The sequence below is a fragment of the Mya arenaria genome, chromosome 11 (genome assembly GCF_026914265.1).
Source record: "Mya arenaria isolate MELC-2E11 chromosome 11, ASM2691426v1".
Taxonomy (NCBI): domain Eukaryota; kingdom Metazoa; phylum Mollusca; class Bivalvia; order Myida; family Myidae; genus Mya; species Mya arenaria.
Window position 1 is genome coordinate 48,762,412 of NC_069132.1, and position 19,214 is coordinate 48,781,625.

Genomic DNA, 19,214 nt, shown 5'->3' on the forward strand with positions numbered 1-19,214 from the left:
AATACACACAAACCTAGCTCAATCTGATAGTCTGTGTCAGGTTTTCCAGTTTCACTGCCTGTCACCCAAGTGCCTGTGCGTCTGTATTCTCTAAGGCGTTTTGGCCCAAAATGCCATTCTTTGAGGTTTTTCAACTGAACCTTGACTCAAATGGCATTCTAAGCATCAAATGGGGCAGTTCTACACATCTTTCCACACATTTCAAGTTCTCGAAGTCGAATTTTCACCAAATTTTGACATTTTCAGTGCCTGTATGATTGCAGACGACTCATTTAAAAAAAAAAAAATTGGCAAAAGTTGTGAAAACCAGGAAATAGCATATTTTGATCAACCGGACAAGATAAATGCATTTAATTATGAAAATTTGCCAGAAATAGTGAAATGCAATACATTTCTTACCAAAAATGACACTTTTTAAACAAAGCAGTTTGGTCCCTTTTAGGTTACGCACCACCATTGTTATTCCCTATATAATTCAATGTAAAATTATAATTTTTTGACAACATTTAAAGGCATTTCGAGCGAATGCAGGGTATGATAACCATATATATTCTTAAAGTTTAAGCTTCAAATTACCTTTTAAGCCAATAAAAAAGGGGGGTCAAGTTATTCCTAAGAAAAACCGCTCCACTTGAAAAACAAATTCTAAAAATTGCACCGTCCGCCATGACAGTTCTTCCAAAATGACCTTTCAACTATAGGGCAGCGGTTTATGCTTTAATCTCTACTCTAAATGATAAATCAAGCAATAATAGATAATAAAGGTATAAAAGTTTCAGGAATAATGATATTTTTGATTTACAGTGTATTGAGCATGTGAAAACATGTCTATCAATCATAAGAACTTTTTTTTTTTTATCGAGAATTTTCCACACAACGGAAGTAGATATGACGTAATGGTGAAGTCATTCCTAAAGGTTACTGGACCCAGAACTGTATAATGTATGGTATTTCCAGTAATCTTTCTTACTAAAGTTACTTAATGATTGCCTTCCAAAGGGGGACAAGGCTGCAACGGCATACCCTCATGGTAGTGTTAGAACCATTCCATGTATCTGTTCTAAAAAAACCATGTTGTATAGTAATGCCACAATTGTATTTCGTCATGTTGTTTAACCCTTACCTTTCTTCGGCCAACCAAATAGTGTCTGTCTCTGACATGACCAGATGCTGTTGTTAGTCAATAAAAAAGACCAGTCAAGCCAAATTCTCTTATTGCAGCAGTTGCACCATTAAAGGCCAATGTCTGGTTGGAGAAACAATGGGGACTGCTCAGTAAACAGGAGCTGACCAAGGAAGATTTTGTCTCATGGTTTGCATACCATGCTTCCACACGGCAAGACGATACCTTAGTAAAACATGCGATGAGTGTAGTTAAGTCTGCAACAGAATATCTCAACACTCAACAAAACCCAGTGCTAATAATGGATCAACCACTGTTTGCAAAAGCACAATCAATTCAGTGCAACACATGGAGAAGATGGCTATCATATCATGTTTGGTGGACTCACTACACATTGAGATGACCGCATTCAATGTCATTGGCAACTGACTTGATGGAAGGGGATAGGTAACTGCCATCTTTAATGCCAGGATTGCAGCAAGTGGAGTCGATGACTCCCTATTAAAAGACAAACAATTAATCAGAACAAGGCATGCCTAACAGGTAACAGCTGCTGACATTTGAATTCTGCAGTATGATGCTGAAGACAAATTCAAAAGTACTATCCTAGCGGGAGAGAACTTATTGAATTTTCACAGACTTGTGTGGCAAGATGACAGCAGAGCAACCACATTTTAAATATTGGTCCGTTTTTCTGAGCTAACCAGTGCAATGGTCATCGCATAGGTATTCAGCTTTGACCATATCAATGATGCTAGATGGCTCTCGATGCATATCTGAGACATTTACTCTCTGTCAGAAAATGCACACTGCCATCTACGAAGAGCTTGTCGCACACAATACACACTGTCCATTATCTGCCATGACACTTAATCAAGCACAGGCAAATGCCAATGTGATGAGGTGATGGCTGAACTGTCTGACAATCCTTATGCACTACAACGCTGGATGTTTGTAGGCCCCTTAATATTAAAAATGGTGGCAGAGCTTGAAGATAGCACCATTCATGGTTCAACTACAGCTATTCAAAATTCAAACCTCATTTGCCTGGGAAGTGAAGGCACTTGTTGAGGTCTTTGAATAAATTGGAAATTCTGTTTCAGAGAACAGTGGACACAAAGCTCATTATGGACTCTGAGGTAGATACAATTGTAGAAAATACGTACAAAGTGAGCCAGGAGAACTATATGCCTTGTTGAAGAAAGGTTTGCTGTTTATACAAAGTCAATCAATGACCCAATAAACAAAAATTCAAGGTTTCAACAATTAAGGAAGACTGTTTCCTGTTTCCCAGATTGGACATTGCGTGCTAATCAAGGGATGTTTTGAAGAGTTTTGCAAACACAAAAAACAGCCATAGCCTCCAGCACTCTTGACAGGTGGGGCACTATCAGACTTACTTGTAGAACTTGCAGCTTTGGCATGACCAGTAGACGCAAACCCACAAATTATTGCACGAATACTGGGAGGTGCAGTAATAGTTAAAATTATGCCTGCAAGAAACTCGCAAACACTTGGAAACTATTCTTAAAAAGTATTCATGGCATACATTGAACAACAGCTGGAACATTCCGATAGGATTGATATCATGCCGGATGTTTATACCCAATGGGGTAAGAAGGTGAGCATTCATCAAATATGCCAAGTAAATATATAAGTTTTCTTCTTGTTAATGAGAGAATGACAGAATAGTTTCACCTGTTGTTGGCAGAAGAGGCTTCAGGCAGAGACCTTCCACATAAAAAACAAGTATTCAGCACATATGGGGACAACCTGCTTTCAGCACCAAGGAGTTGAGGTATATGGCAGAGTTGCAGATTAAGACAATGCACACAAAGGCGCAATAGATTGATTCATAACTGGTCACGATTTGGACATGTGACTGTGATGTAGTCATGAACATTCTGTCCAAAACAAGAAAGCATCCCAATGGCACGTGAAGTCTTTATATCATTTGGTAAAGGGTGAAACCATAGGTAAATAGCAGCACATACTATTACAACTACTTTAGGCCCACCTCGAGAACCAACATTAACCTTATGCATGTGTTCACGGGAAGTTCCGCAATGTCCGTCATTTTAGGCATCGGCAAGAAGACAGCATGGAAACGTGGCATGAATTTCCGGATGATGCATTCTCGTCAGTCCCTGCTGCCCCTCCAAATTTACTTGTCAGCACAATTGAAATTCAATAGAAATATGATGTTCTCTTGTACGATAAAACAAGTCAACAGACTGAGGTAATGGAAGCAATGCAGCATCTCTTTACACATCGAGCATTGAAAAATATTCCTCCAACACAGGCAGCCCGGAAACAGCATAAACAAGAGCTGTCACAGTATGTGACAAATGCCCCCAAATGTGACATTGACCTATGAACAAGGTCAGTACATGAAAAGTTAAAGATCAAACAAAGATACATATGGCAAGTTATTTTAATTTGCCTCTGAACATAAAAAAATACCACCCATACTTGACAACCTACATTCTTATGTCCTTATATTCAGCATTCCATTGTGAATAAACACCTAACTGTATCTTTCACCTTAGAGGTACGGACATGGGTGTTGCACGTGACACATCGTCTTGGTATGTCGAACACATGTGGCAAGTTATTTTCAAATCTGTCCATACAAGAAAAAGTTACAGCCCGGACACGACAACATATACTCTATGTCCTTATATGCAGCATTCCATTGTGAATAAACACTAAGTGTGACCTTGACCTAAGACGGACGGACGGAAGGACGGACGGTGCGATTTTAATATGCCCACCTTCGGGGGCATAATTACGAACAGCCTAACAAGCAGGGCATGTCTGGGTCACTACAAACATTACCCATATAACAAGTGCTGTAAATTGGGCATGTCACCAAAGTGATGGTTCGTGGACACAGATATGGACCACCATTGGTCAGGCATAAGACATGTGCATTGATGCACTGAAATTGTCACAATGCTTGCAGGAGTTTGTGCAAATGCAGTAAAGCTAGCCATCAGTTTAAGGCCCTTTGTCGTTGTAATGGCAACTTTTACCAACAGTGACTATAAATGTGTAGATTTAATAGTGATATAAACCTTTATTCATGATTCTCATGTGAGATTTACAATAAGCAACGAATGCCTTATGTCATCCTCGGCACCCCAGCGTATCATAACCTATATAATACCCTGGGAAAATTGGCTAGGGAAACTTCAAAATTCTTGAATATTCATAACCATGTTCTGACTAATGAATAGCCGATAAAAAAAGGAAAAAAAACTCCTTTGTTATGAGCTACTGGCATATTTAACAATATCCTGCTTAAAACCATCTGTGAGCCGTTATCTCATTGGAATATTTCAAACCAAGATTACAGCCGTAACTCTGCACCATTTCTGCACCGCATTAGGTGTGTCTCATGCAACCAATCAAGCGGCTAGATTTCATCTTATTAATTATTCATGAGTATGAGATTTTTACAGCTGATTTGCCCAGGGTTTCATATAGGATACGCTAAGGGTGCCAAGGATGGCCGTATGTATGAAAACCCTTAGTGTTAATGTTTTCATACATTATCTTTTAATGTCGCTGGTATTGGACATGTAAAGTATTAATTCCCCACTGTTATTTGCTGTGGTAATACAAGTCCTTTAATTGTTATAAGTTTTTATAACATATTATACATTATGTGGGTTGATTGATTGGCACAATTCAAACAGGCGTTTCTATTTTCACAACTTACAATGATTCACTGGTTGAATAAAATCACTATTTAAATTAAATAAACGTTTTTAAAAGGTAAATACTTTATATATCAAATTATGTGTGTGCCGTACGGCTTCCTTTGCCTAAAATCTGTATATTTAGCCACCAAGAACATGAGTCTATGACATATGGTTACAACGATATTAGCATTTGAAGAAATGGTCAGCCATTTCGGCGGCCACCAGGGTCACCAGGGGGCGCTGCTGACTTGGGTCCATATCTAAAAGTAATCGGTAGGGGATGTTATGTATGTGTGCCAAGTTTCATGCTTTTAACCCAAAGTGCACGATTCTATCAATATTTGCCCTTAACAGCCCCACTAATATGAGATTCATAAATGTGTTAATACAATACGTCTGTATTCATTTAACTTTATGCATTGCATTTCATGACTAAAACTATAGGGTACGAAATGTTTATAGTCTTGATACGAAATGACCTAAAATCAGAAGGTATGAAATGGTCAGGGTACGAAATGACGAGTTCTCAAAAAACCTTTAATCGAAATAAACAATACACGGTCAACTAGTCTAAAATAATAGACCTGTTATAAGGGATTCTTCCAATCCCTAACGTCTAAACGGGTTTATGCAAAAACCCGGGGTGTTCGAAAAAAATATAAATTGTAATAAGTGTTTTATGGTTGAAAGTGATAATAAAGGTTTATATTCATATTTTACCATGTAAGTAAAAAGTTATTTTGCACAAAATAAGCATTTAATGCATTAAAACACATTATTTACCTTTCCAATAAAACGAAAGTTGACTGACACAGACAACAATTATGTGCCAAGAGGAACAACTCGACCCAATCGTAATTATAAACTCGGCCACCTTCGACAAGCTTTGAGATAGACCTCGTAAATACAATCGTAACAACTCGGCCATAGATGAAATGTTCCTATGGTTTTAAAATTGTGAACTGAAGCCTTGCAGGTGCCCTTCATGAATATATGGTTATGTTTTGACAGAATGAAATGTAGAAAACCCGTCAAACTCATAATTATTCGTTGGATATTTATTTTTGTGTAAGGAACTAATATAAAATAACATTATCTGGTAATATTTTTTGTTTTTATGATATTTTATAGACGCAATATGCTTTAACCCGAAAACTCGATCGGAATAACTATATATACCCACTTTTCGTACAATTTGTACGTTAAGGATTTGCCATATCAAAAATCGTAAAAAAAATCCGTCAACGTACAATTATTTGGACTAATGATCCGCAAATACGGCATTCGCAATGTAACAGGATACTGGACTTACCGAAATACGATTATTTACCGAAAGACGGATAAAATTACCGAAATACGCATGAAAGTTACCGAAAGACGCCTTCTCATGTATTTATTTTTCAATAATCCAATATATGTGATGATTATACGCATTGTAGCCAAAAATTATAAAAAAATATTTAGAAATAATGAGTTTATTGACAAAAGAATTTCCCTTTATTAGTCAAATACAGTTATCTCCCGTCTTCAACCGAAATACAATTTATAGATATGTTTAAGGTGAAGTAAAAACAAGACAAATACATACAGTTAACTTAATACTAAGTTTTTATTTTATTTTTCAACAATTAAAATGGTTTCAAGTTTATTGGCAATATCGGCAATACATAAGCCTTTGGCCATGAAGTTCATTTATCGGCTTTCTTTTTTTGTAAACAATCTTATGAGGGGGTAATAAAGTTAAACAGACACCTTGGACTGGATCTCTCAGCTGGATGACACCGGATATTCCTGACATATTTTTGTGTATTAATACACAAGAACATAAATTGTCGGCTTTTTAATCCAGATGGGTCTTTTTTATGATAGGGGTAATAAAAATTAGATCGATCCCAGCATTTTATTACCCTTTGATTTAATGCAATTATGACATTTCAAAGAAATGTTACAATTCCATCTTGAAAATACATTCACAGCTGAAATAAAATAATTTAATATTTCATCATTGACACCATTTATTAGATAATTCAATTATCTATAAAAAATGTATTCACATAAAAAAGATTTGGACACAATTATTTGAAGTAACATCGATTTTAAGGTCATACTGCTGTATTCATTTTCTCATTTTCAAATATCCAGAAAAGTACCTATACAGATAAGGACTGCTTATCAGTAAGATGGCTATTGACTGGGAGGTGTAATCTGGCCACTTGTCTATGTGCTAAAGGGTTAAAGTATAACAACGTATCGACTTTGAAATTTGAATGGAATATGGGATGTGTTTTCCGTGTTTTAATTTAGTTTTTTTACTCATTTTGTCACTTTCTTTGAACTTACCTTCATGCTCGTTTGTCGTTAAAATGTGTGAAAAATATCAATTCATCAATTAAAAACTATTATTCATAAGACCAAGCAAATCCATATGAAAACAATGAATTTGTATACAAGAACCCTCCCTGACTCGTTAAGCACAATTGAAATGGTGACAAATACAAAATAAACTAAACAAAAAAACATTTTACACGTACATAGTATAGAGAACACAATAGTAATTTACTTTATTGTACTATCTAACTATGAAGCAACTGCATCAATGCTGGCAGAATGTCGTTGAAAAGCATTTAAAATGTATTTAGATACAAGTCTTATATTGTTTGTGTTTTTTGAAGACATTAAAACCCTAAATTTATTCAAGGTATTCCATGAATTGGAAATATTGATTGTTGACGTAAATCATAATAAAAAGGACAAACAAGCAAAAAATGAAATTCAGACTCAACCATATTAGTATTGCATACATGTAGTTTACATTTTCGTTCTAAACAAGCAACAACATTAAACCTTCCAACTTCAATTTCAAGAGAGTGAGAACATAGTCGCAATCTCGATAATGCAATTCTATAGTTATCCTTCATATTTAAATCGAGATTCAAAATTTACCTTGAATTGTTTATAATAAACTAACTTCGGTTGTGAATGAATGGTATCAGTCCAGTGCTGTACATATTGATCGTGGAGGCGTTGTCTTAATGATAAAAAAACAAGAATTGTTTATATGATCAGAAGACCAAACATAGCTAAAACTGAGGGTGTCTAACACATTCTTTACAGATTTAGACCAGTTATCCTTAGCATTGCAGTACACAAAACTAACATCATTAACTTGTTAAAATTAAGCGAGGCTGGGGAAGATTTGATCTTGCACCAAAATTAAAGTGCTCTGATTTTACATAACAATGTTATAGGAAATCGTCCTAGCTCTCCAAGTACAGCAGCATTAGAAGTTTGAGAGCGAACTCCAAGAATGTGTTTACAATATTTACGGTGGAGTTTATCCACCTCTTTCATGTCATATATACCACAAACCTCACAACCATACATAAGAATAGGGGCAATCACAGAGTCAAAATGGTAATGTGTACGTCGTATGTGCGTCCGTGCGTGCCTCTGTAAACAATTGCTTGTGAACGATACAGTCTTTAGTTTTGATTGTATCTCGATAAAACTTGTACAGTATTTAGATATCCATCAGAGCTTGATTCCTGTCGAACACCAGCCAGGACCGTCCATGCATACCTAGATTATGGGCCTCTTCAAATGAAGCCATCCATTTGTGTGAAAATCAACCGAAATTACAAATGTACACGTACTGTGGTCCTTCAATGCGTAATAATTACGGTATTTATTCAACACGTGTCACAGAGCCAAAAAAGGTTTACCCAAATTAACACACTTCCAATTATACCAAACTGTCCCCAAGAACGTGCCGCTACGTTGTGGGGTGTCATATACCGGGTGAAAATTATGTTGTTTTAAACATCATTTGATGTGGTCTGGTTAATATTGTCCATAAGTAAGCAAATTTATTTGAAGATGAGAACTTAGCTGTTTAAAACCTTCTTGATCCAATTTTCATATATTACTATACTATATTAATTTTTATTATACTTTGAAAGCCCTATACTATAGATCAAAGTTAGTTTAAAATAAAATGATTTTAACGACTCTTATATTCCTAAATATTTTCAATTGCTGTTTATTGATCTAACATTTCCATAAGATTATAAATGCTATTATTTGAATCATAATTCATAATCATTTTCATAAACAAACAACTATTTGAACTAATAAGTTAAATTTAACTGACGTGTTAAATCGTCTTTCGGTTGGCGAAGGGAGACAACTATTTCACTGACATATTGTCTTTATTCAAATTGACCAATAAGAAAATATCTTCATTAACATTTTCATTTTTATGTGTGTGTTTTAGTTATATGAATATTATGAACTCATCATTAATTGGAATAATTGTATTTTGGAAGCTTTTATCTGTCTTTCAGTTGGCGAGTCGGCACGCGGAATTCGATCTTGAAAACTGAAATTTCAACTACCTATAACATCATTATATTTTAATATTTTTCTCTAAAATTTGGTTTGGTTATGTATTTGTATAATATAAATGTAAAAAAAATAAAAAAAATCATAAGAAGGCATCTTTCGGTAACTTTCATGCGTATTTCGGTAAGGCCAAATAAAAAAATAGGCGCGTTTCAGGTAATGCTGCCAAAAAAAAAATAGGGTAGGTAGGTCAGATTTTTTTTTTTTTTTGATGTATTTATTTCAGTAACTGTTGACTCAGACTGTAACAAAAATAAAAGTCATCAAATTTCAGGTTTATCAGCAGTTTTTAAACATGTTCCATGCTTCAAAGGAAACATTCTTTATTTGTCTGGTTACAAACTTTGACAATGATGGTTGGATTTCAACTAAGTTATGGTACACCACTCTGCTATTACTTTCCAGGAACGGTTTTACTTTTTTTATGCACCCTTTTGCTTTCAATCACCTTCTTTAGTATGCTAACCTTCCTGTTACATAATAACATGGAGAGTGGGACAGCAAATTTACCATATAAGCCATCAGCCAAGGAAACCTCAATGCTGTCAAGAGGACCTGAGGGTTCAGGTTTGAAGAACAAGTAACATGCAGGTTTTATTACCAAGTCTGACATATCAATCCAAAGTCAGTATATGACAAGAAAATATAGTAACTTTCAAGAATTGAAATATACCTGCCCAACAAGCACAAACTACCCGTAATACACTTTAGAGTTTGGACACTCTAAAAATTCGGACACCCATTATTATTTTCAAAAATGATTTATTTTGCATACCTAATTTTCGGACACCCAAAGGACATCGCTTATAACTTATACAGTTTCTAAGTCTCACAGACCAAGATTATTGATTTTTATCCTTACAATGTATATGCCTGGCTAGATTACCTAACCGTATACATTACTGTGACAAGTTAATTAGTTACTACCCATCCTAAACGATTTATTGCCTGTTGAAAAGGAAGTGTGATATATTTAATGGAGGATTTAATAAACAACAAGGGCAATCAAGGGATTAAGAAAACAAAGACATGACATGTTTGTAAAACGATCCGCCAATAAACTTTCAAACTTGTACTTGTAGACTTTATGAAGCAATAATTGTACAGTAATACTCATTGAAACATCAATAGAACAATAAAAGTCAACACATTCAATGATACAGGTAACTATTAAATGTGATGAATTAAAGTTAGAAATGCAATATTTAAGTTACAATCGAAAACACCACCCGACACATTAATCCTGCATAACAATATCCATGCTCTCCATGAGATCCTCATGGGTATAACTGTGAGTTATGTGATGTCACACAAGTGTGACTGTTTGATCTGACGCCGATTGAAGGTGTTTATTTTTTTCAATGCATGTATAAAATGGTGTTGAATGGGATTTTAATTAACTTCATGAAGGAGTTACACTTATAGGCGTTATAACCATTGATAACTACGGATAAATTAATAAGTGGTAAAATGCAGACATGAAGAAAAAAGGCAGGTTTAACATACATGTACATGTAGATAAAATGTTAAAATTGTTACTTTCTATGAATTCGGAAAGCGAAAAAATAATTATTTTATGTCCGAACCCTAAGGTGAATTACTGTAAATATCCTCGACTAACCATGATTCGCGGATGTAAGGAATAAATAAAAAATAATAAAGTTGAGCAAAACAATGAAATAATTTAACTACTTTTGTCAGACATGCCATTTATTTATCCATATTTCCACAAGTATTTAAGAACAAACGGTCAAAAGTTCACGTAAATAATGTCAACAGAGTACAGACACTGAAACTAGGCCGCCATCTTGATTCTAGTACCTTGATTCGCGAGCTCTGACGTAATCTAGGTCAGCATGTTTTAATTAGGCCAACACTATTTTGATCAATCGTTTTTTGAGAAATACAGTCAAACATATCTTTAAAAATGTTAATTTCAAAATTTCAACTTGTAATAAAAGATTTACAGTATTTTGTAAACATAAAACATTAAATCATGTCAAATTACTCGTAGTGGGGGAAAGTATAATTTAACCCAAAGACAAAACTGTCTCTTTAAGTGTATTTTCAGGAACACTGAACATTCTAGATGACTTAAGGACATAAGTGCCTTCCTCTCTGATCATTTTGTACATAAGCATGTTTAAGGGCAGTTGGAAATAAATTATGTACTGCTTTATCACTGCTTAGGGATGCATCTAAAACAGAAATCAACACTCACTAATTTCTTTATTTTGACACTAAGACTATGGGTCATGAAAACACATATTATAAGTTTGCTTTGCCTTCCTACAAGAATTTAGGTCACGTGACCGTCATTGATTAAATGTATACAAAGCAGACGAAATAACCATCGAATTTTTAAGGATGTTATGTGGCAAATATGGTTGGTTTCTATGGCAATTAATTTGGGATTAGTAAAACTACGTTGTTTGCAGTGTTTACCATTGTTTCAAGTAAATTTATCTGTTTTAAAGACATTTTTTCGCGAGTTGGAAAGCATCTACTCTTGTAAATAGTTCATAGTAAAAATGACGTCATAGCTTTGCAGATACGTGCATTTCACGTGATAACCAGGTAAAAACAAAGATGGCCTCGAATCAAGGTTGGTTGCGATTTTAGGGACTAGGACGATACAATCAGAAATCCAACTCTTAAAATTGTCAACTTTTCGTAACAAATGCTTTTCGTACCCAAATCACATTTTTTTCAGGGAAAAATAGGTTAGGGTCGGCGGGAAATAATAGGGTCGGTCGGGTAACCTGAAACGGACCTATTTTTTTATTTGGCCTAATTCGGTAAGTTCAGTACTGTATCCGCAATGTAACTAAAATACAAAACATTAAACCTCATCTTTTCCATTTGGTCCGCTTTCGCTTTGGAAGCAAGGTGGCTATCATCATCACACAGGAGAGAGCCGAAAAATAAGCATATGATAAAACAGCAACATGTAAAATATTTCATTTTTAACTCAGGAGGCTGACATTTTGTTAGTAGCAATCAACTATTCTTAAATGCTGAAGCAGACGACAGTTTATATGGGTGGTGCTAAAAGCCGCTACCTGGTAACGATATTGGGAAAAGCCGGTATCACTATTTATTGTACCAGATTATGTTGATACCACAGGCATCTGAATCATTGTTTGTCATTAAAATATTGTTTAAAACCATTTTGGGTACATACAATGAGATAAACAACACATCTGAAGATATTTAGTGTCTTTGATATACAAAAAAGAAACAAGGTATGTAACTCAAACTTACCCGATTTCACGGTAGAGTCCAGTTTTATGTAAATTTCTCAACCAACATATAAACAATCCATTTTTAAATAAGTGACATGGAAAGAAGAGTCAATTACCTTTAAAATGGTGTGCGATATGTTGGTATAACTATATTGTCTTTAGACAAACAAGCATAATTCAATGTCAAATTCTCATGTTTTTCTTTAGTCGGAAAGAGTACAGCAAATTAAAATCTTCAATTTTCCCCTTGTAAACAGTACTGAACACAGACCTATTAAAGTCATTTTATGCTTCAGTGTACAGATAAATTAATTCCATTCCTTTATATCACAATAAGACTAACACCACAGTTTAAGAAAGAACCGTATCAGTCTTCAAATTAAATCCACTTTAAAATTTTGAATTATGCTTGTTTGGCTGGCGCTGACTGGCAGAGATATACCCGTATGAGCCATTGTTTTTAAACTTTATGGCAAATTGCGAACAAAATCTGTATTAATCATGAAAGTTTTGGATTCAGTCATAATGGAGGCGGTGGAATGCGCAGCGGCGTTACGTATCTTAACCGCAGCAGTCTTATTCAAATATACAATATATGAAGCGGAATATCAATTATAATTCCCAGCTCGTTAGAAAATCATAAAGGTTTTAAATGTGTGTAGAGTGTCAGTCACATTATAGTGCTGGTCATGCCGTTTTAGTTTAGTATTGTGCATAAAACTAAAAAAAACTATATTAGTATATAAAAGAAATACAGGTACACGAATAAAATGACGCCTATCTAGCGCGCGGCGTTATTACGCGGACTCCACTAGACAAAACAATTTACATTAAAATTTTACATACAATACACACAACTATAATATTATTAAAAGAAATACAGGACACCTAAATGACGCATATCTAGTACGCGGCGTTATTACGAGGACCATCATTATTCGCGGCTTGCCGTAAGCGCATTTGAAGATCACGTAACGGTAAATCAACTTCGTCCGAAGAATTTTCCCTAGCATGTCGGTGCATTTTAGACATACGGCGTCGCTGCCGTGCGAACTTCGCATTTAACTTCGTCTGATCATTGCTATCAGATTCACTACAGGAACTAGATTCGGCCGACTGTTGTGGTGGTACAACATAACTACAATTACGTACATGACGGATGCCTGGCGGAGGGCATTTTGATATTCCCCATTTAGCTATATTGGCTTTGCGTAATTGATCTACGTGACACTTTCTTACCTCGTTGTCTAATTGGTTTTTGATCAAGAGTGTGCGGTCGCTAAGTTTCTCCATAACCCTATGGTAAGGTACCCATTTAGGTTGAAGTTTTGATCTTTTATGATTTTTTTGTAATAAACAGGGTCATTAACTTCGAAGTTAATTGATCAATTAAACGAGACTTACCTGTAAGGGGAAGTTTGATTGAGATTCTCCGAAGCACAAAGTCATGGTGATGGGCTCAAGTGAGATATGCGTCAGCAGCCCTACTGGTCAATCTTTAAAACATCCGTGAGTGAACACCAGTCATACATTGTAATCACAGTCGTACTTTAGTTACTAAGATATATGGGAGGGAACATTTTGGGTGTGGCACTTGAGCCCATCACCATGACTTTGTGCTTCGGAGAATCTCAATTAAACTTCCCCTTACAGGTAAGTCTCGTTTAATTGATCAATTCTCCTTCAGCACAAAGTCACGTGATGGCCCCAGTGAGATTTTAAAGGGTGTTCACGAAACATTACAAACCAAGAACATTGAAAACTATTTAGTTTATTTTCTATGTACAGTAATGCATGTAAAATATTTATCAATATTGCATTAATCGACAGAATTAGTATTATCAGCAGCTTTCAAAACACCTTCTGCAAAACTATGATCAGTCAAAGACTGTTTATTATAAAACTTATTAAATGTACATTCTGAAGACCAACCAGCGGCATTCATTATAGTCTGTATTGATGTGCCTGCCCCCAAAAGCAGCGCTAGTTGCGGCTGACCTAACACTATGACCTTTAAATTGCTTAGTGTCAATACCGGCACTGGTTAGTACTGATTTTAGCCATCTGGAGATAGTTTCAGTTGAAACTCCTTTATGTGGTTTTTTGGACACTAATAAACAAATCACTAACTTCCGCTCTTTTGCCGCTGCTTTGTTCTAAATAAACATCTAAGGTTTTAACTACACATGAATCAACATCATACGTATATCGTCTAAATGTAATTGGCTTTACATGAAATCCCGGCCTTGTCTGCTTAATTAGCTGATTTATCACAAATGTAACGATATCTCCCGAATGGCCCATGTTCTTAATATCTAACATCTGTAATGATTGGGCTCTTTGACCAGAAAGAAGGGCCATGAGCATAACCAATTTCATGGTAAGTGGCTTAAAAGACAGTTTCTCTGTTGGAGACTGCTGTTTGAGATACCTAATTACCACAAACACATCCCAAGTGTTTACATAACGAGGCAGGGCCGGCCGCATGTTAAAAGCCCCTCTCATGAATCTAGAAATAATTGGTTGATTTCCTACTGAGGATTCACTGTTTTGTAAACAAATAAAGGAGGAAATAGCACTCCTCGCAGTATTAAGCACATTGTAAGTTAATCCCTCTGAGAAAAGTTTGTCAAGGAAATTGATAACATCACATACAACTGGACTAGAAACTTGAACATTATTTTCAGTGCAATACATATTCCACTTATTTATATACGTTGTATATTGCTTTTTCGTTGATTTCCTCCATGAACTCATAATTACATCAATGGCATTGTCTGAAAAACCCTGATCTTTGTACTGTTCTCTGACACATGACATATTAACAAACTTAGTTTCTGACGTAATGGATGCAGTTTGTCTTTCGCATATGGCAATGTTAGAAGACGTTTCTGTGGTGGAACTCGCCGGGGTGACTCGACACACATTTTCATTAGTACCGGATACCACATCTGCGTTGTCCAATCTGGAACAACCAACAAGCCATCCGCCTTGTCGCGCGCAACTTTTTGCAGTACCCTATCTATCAGACTGAAAGGTGGGAAAGCATAAAATCTATATTTTGACCAGTCCCAATTAAATGCATCGACACATGCAGACCCTGGGTCTGGTCTCCAGGAAATGTATTTGTCTACCTGGTGATTCAGCCTAGAAGCAAACAGGTCTATTTCAGGTGGAAAAAAACTGTTGTGAAATCCTGTTAAACACAGAAATAGATAGCATCCATTCTGTATTGTCGTGAAATACTCTACTTTCTCTATCTGCAAGGTAATTATCTTTGCCTGGTACATGCTCAGCAGTAAGCCAAATATTATGCTGATAAGCATACTCCCGAATTACATGTGCAATATCATTGCATTGTTTTGAGCGGGAACCCCCCCCATGTGATTGATATATGCAACTGCCGTAGGGTTGTCTTTTCTTACTCTGACGTGTTTTTCTCTTAGGCACAATGTATAAGCCTTTAACCCAAGTAACACAGCGTTTAGTTCTAAATAATTGATATTGTCTTTAAAAGAAGCCTCTGCTATAGTCCACTGGCCACCTGTTATCTTCACATACTGCCCCCATCCCTTTGAAGAGGCATCGGTTGTTAATGAGATCACTGGTATGTCCCTGTAAAGAGGCGCCCCGCTGTTCTTGACAGCTCTTAACCACCAATCTAGATCAATCAGAGATTCAGCACTTAGTGTCATATGGGAATCAAAATTGCCTTTATTATATTTCAAAGCACTTGTTTTATCCTGTTCTAAAACTTTTGTGTAAAGTATCCAATAAGGTATTGCTTTACTATACGAAATCATTTTTCCTATTATTTCTGCTACCTGCCTTATTGTATAATAAGCAGAGTTCTGTAAAGTTTGTATAGCTAGCTTTATTGTTTGCATTTTTTGTTCTGTAAAAGAAATGGTAATATTATTTGAATTAAGAATGCATCCCAAAAAGACAAGTTCCTGTGTTGGTATAAACAATGATTTCTCGTTGTTTATAACGAAACCTATGTCAGCAAGCAACTCTTGTGTGACAGAAACATTTTCTAGACACTCCGCGTACGTAGTGCCTTGTAAATACGAGTCATTCAAATACACCACAGACGGAAAACCTTTCATACGAAGACAAGAAAATACAGGCTTGAGAAGTTTAGAAGTCATATAAATCTCAAATATTTCCTAAATTCCTCAGATACGTTCACCGTATAGTATGCATCTTTAAGTCTATTGACGCCATGAAACAACCAGGTGTTAAAAGCCGTATACATAGCCGCATGTAAACTTTCCATTTTAAAATGTATGTACTCGATTGACTCATTAAGAGATTTTAATTTTAATATCACTCTGTATGAACCATTAGATTTTGGCCTTAAAACACTGTTTAGATAAATTCTCCATCACAATGCTCTGCAGTCTCAATTACGCCTTTAAGTAAAAGGCCCTTTATTTCTCTATCCAGCACTATTGTCTCTTTTGAATTTAATTTAGTTTCACGTACATGAGTCTGATTTGGCGTGTCAATAAATTCTATGGTACAGGCATAAACAGTCTCTAAAATACTCTTGTCAGTGGTCAGTTGTTCCCATGGGTACCGAAATGCTTTAGTCTGCCTGCTAATTTAATGCAGTTAATGTAAGAGTAACTCACCTCACCTACATTGCAGGTTGAGGTTAATGTTTGGCATGTTGTTTGGGAGTCGCACTGGACTGTCCCCTGTGCGGTACTCCTCGAGGATATCCCCTCCCCCTCTGTGTTTGAGGATAACGCGGTGGATACGGTCGTTGTCCTAAAAAAAGAGCCTGATTTCCGGAAGGTACGGTCTTTCGCGTAAGGTGTCTGTCTGAATTTTCCTGCACGTACTTTGAATCCAATTTTGTTTGATTTCAACTGATCAGTTATATTATCTCCGAATAACATCTGTGTGACTGGATTAGTATTGGAACATATGGCCTGATATTCCTCGTTCAAGTCGCGCTTGATTGACTCACGCCTGCAGACATTAGCATCTGCATTTCCCACGGCAGTCAGTGCTACGGCATCCACTAATTTTGTGACAAGTTCATCTAAATTCAAACTCTCCTGGCAATCCCGTCCTGCAACCAAACTATCAATCACCCGCATGATCGGCACAATAGCTCTAAGTGTGAACTGCTGAATCTTTTGAAGCTTCACGTCTTTTAAACGCGTTTTCGCTTCAATTATTCTCCATATTTCAGGATTTACTTTAGGAGGATTTAACTTCGTGACGTTTTCTGACACGGGGTACTTATCTGCCAAATCATTCCGTTTTTTGTCTTTCATTGTCTTGTCAATGATTTTGTCCGTCAAACTGGCAAGAGGTCCCGAAACTGGTGAGCCTTTAGCTTCACTCAATGACAAAGCCGCGGCAATGTCCTCAAATATACCAGCCGCCGTAACTGGCTGGCTGCAGCTGGCCTGGTCAGCGACATCAGGCGTTGGCATTGAGGAAGACTCGTCTTCACTCTCATCGCATGGTTCTTGCATTTGTTTGCGAAGTCGATCAACGTCTGACTTCAAATGCGCAAAATTTTGCATTATCACTTGCATTAATGCAATTTGCTCCTGTTGGCATTTCTGAATGGCCAACAAATCATTCTGTGGTGCCCGAGAATTATCCCGTTTAGGCACGTCCGAACTGTCTTCCTGATTACAGGGTATGTCTGTTACAGTTGGACAAAGTTCTTGTGATTTTCTTTTGCAAAATACCACCATCTATGATTAGTGTGATTCACAATAACTGTTTATTTCCAAGTGTCTAATTAAAACTACAATTATTATAACTAAAACTATTTAAATTCACAAATGACATTTTATAAATCCAATGTATCACTAATTATTATAGCCACTATGAGCTATCACTCTACAGTAAAGATAATATTGATGTGTACTCAGCAAGGGCTAGAACACAATTGACCAGTAGGTCTGCTGACGCATATCTCACTGGGGCCATCACGTGACTTTGTGCAGAAGGAGAATCAGTTTTTACATTTTTGTTTGCATATGTGTTTCGTTGGGTTCTTGAATGTTTGAGGTTTTGAAATACATTACGGTAATTTTCATTATTTCTAACCAACATGTACTTGTGAAACTCGTCGCCGTAATATGGCAGTCTTGTACCTATCAGATTATCTATTGGAAGCACTGCATCACGTCCAAAAAGCATAAAGAAGGGACTATGTTTTGTACTCTCGGTAACATTAAATCTCATGCCAGCCAATGCAAGATGAAGAACTAGATCCAAATCCGTGGTGTTATCCTGAACTTATTTTGAAAGTATGCTGTTGAGGGTGGCGTGACTTCTCTCGTTTTTTCTGTTTGCCTGCGTATGATATGCCGATGTCTTGACATGCTCGATATTTAACTGTTTCATGGTTTCAGTGAATTTTGGACCGATCTGGGTTCCATTGTCATTGATAATGCGGAGAACAGCACCATAACGGCAAAGAATATGTTCAAAAAAAGGATTAAGTATTGTGTCAGTTGTCATAGGGCTTGCAACTTTTTGCAACTGAGCTTGTTTTTATATTTTTCGCATAAATATTGCAAAGACTTCGGGCCAACCAGTTAATTGACAGACAAAACAAATCATATATTTATTCAAACCATTGGTCTGTGACATTGGACCTTGAATGTCGACGCTTATTTCCGCGAACGGATATTTTGGTATCTCTGGTTTCTTCAAGCTGCACTAAATCTCACAGATTTACCGTTTTTCCAACTTTTTTAT

The 19,214-nt window shown here is 36.2% G+C and overlaps 1 protein-coding gene across 3 annotated transcripts in view; it reads right to left on the reverse strand.

The window, feature by feature from the left end:
• Positions 1 to 12,244, reverse strand: part of LOC128209205 (uncharacterized) — an 82,529-nt gene extending 70,285 nt beyond the window's left edge. For all 3 annotated transcript variants that reach the window (XR_008256955.1, XM_052913143.1, XM_052913142.1), the window contains exon 1: positions 12,080 to 12,244. Coding sequence is in view for 2 of the 3 variants with exons in the window: in XM_052913143.1 (XP_052769103.1) it covers positions 12,080 to 12,195 (116 nt within the window). In the remaining variant the exon portion in view is untranslated. The remainder of the gene's footprint in view (positions 1 to 12,079) is intronic.
• Positions 12,245 to 19,214: the final 6,970 nt, after the last annotated feature.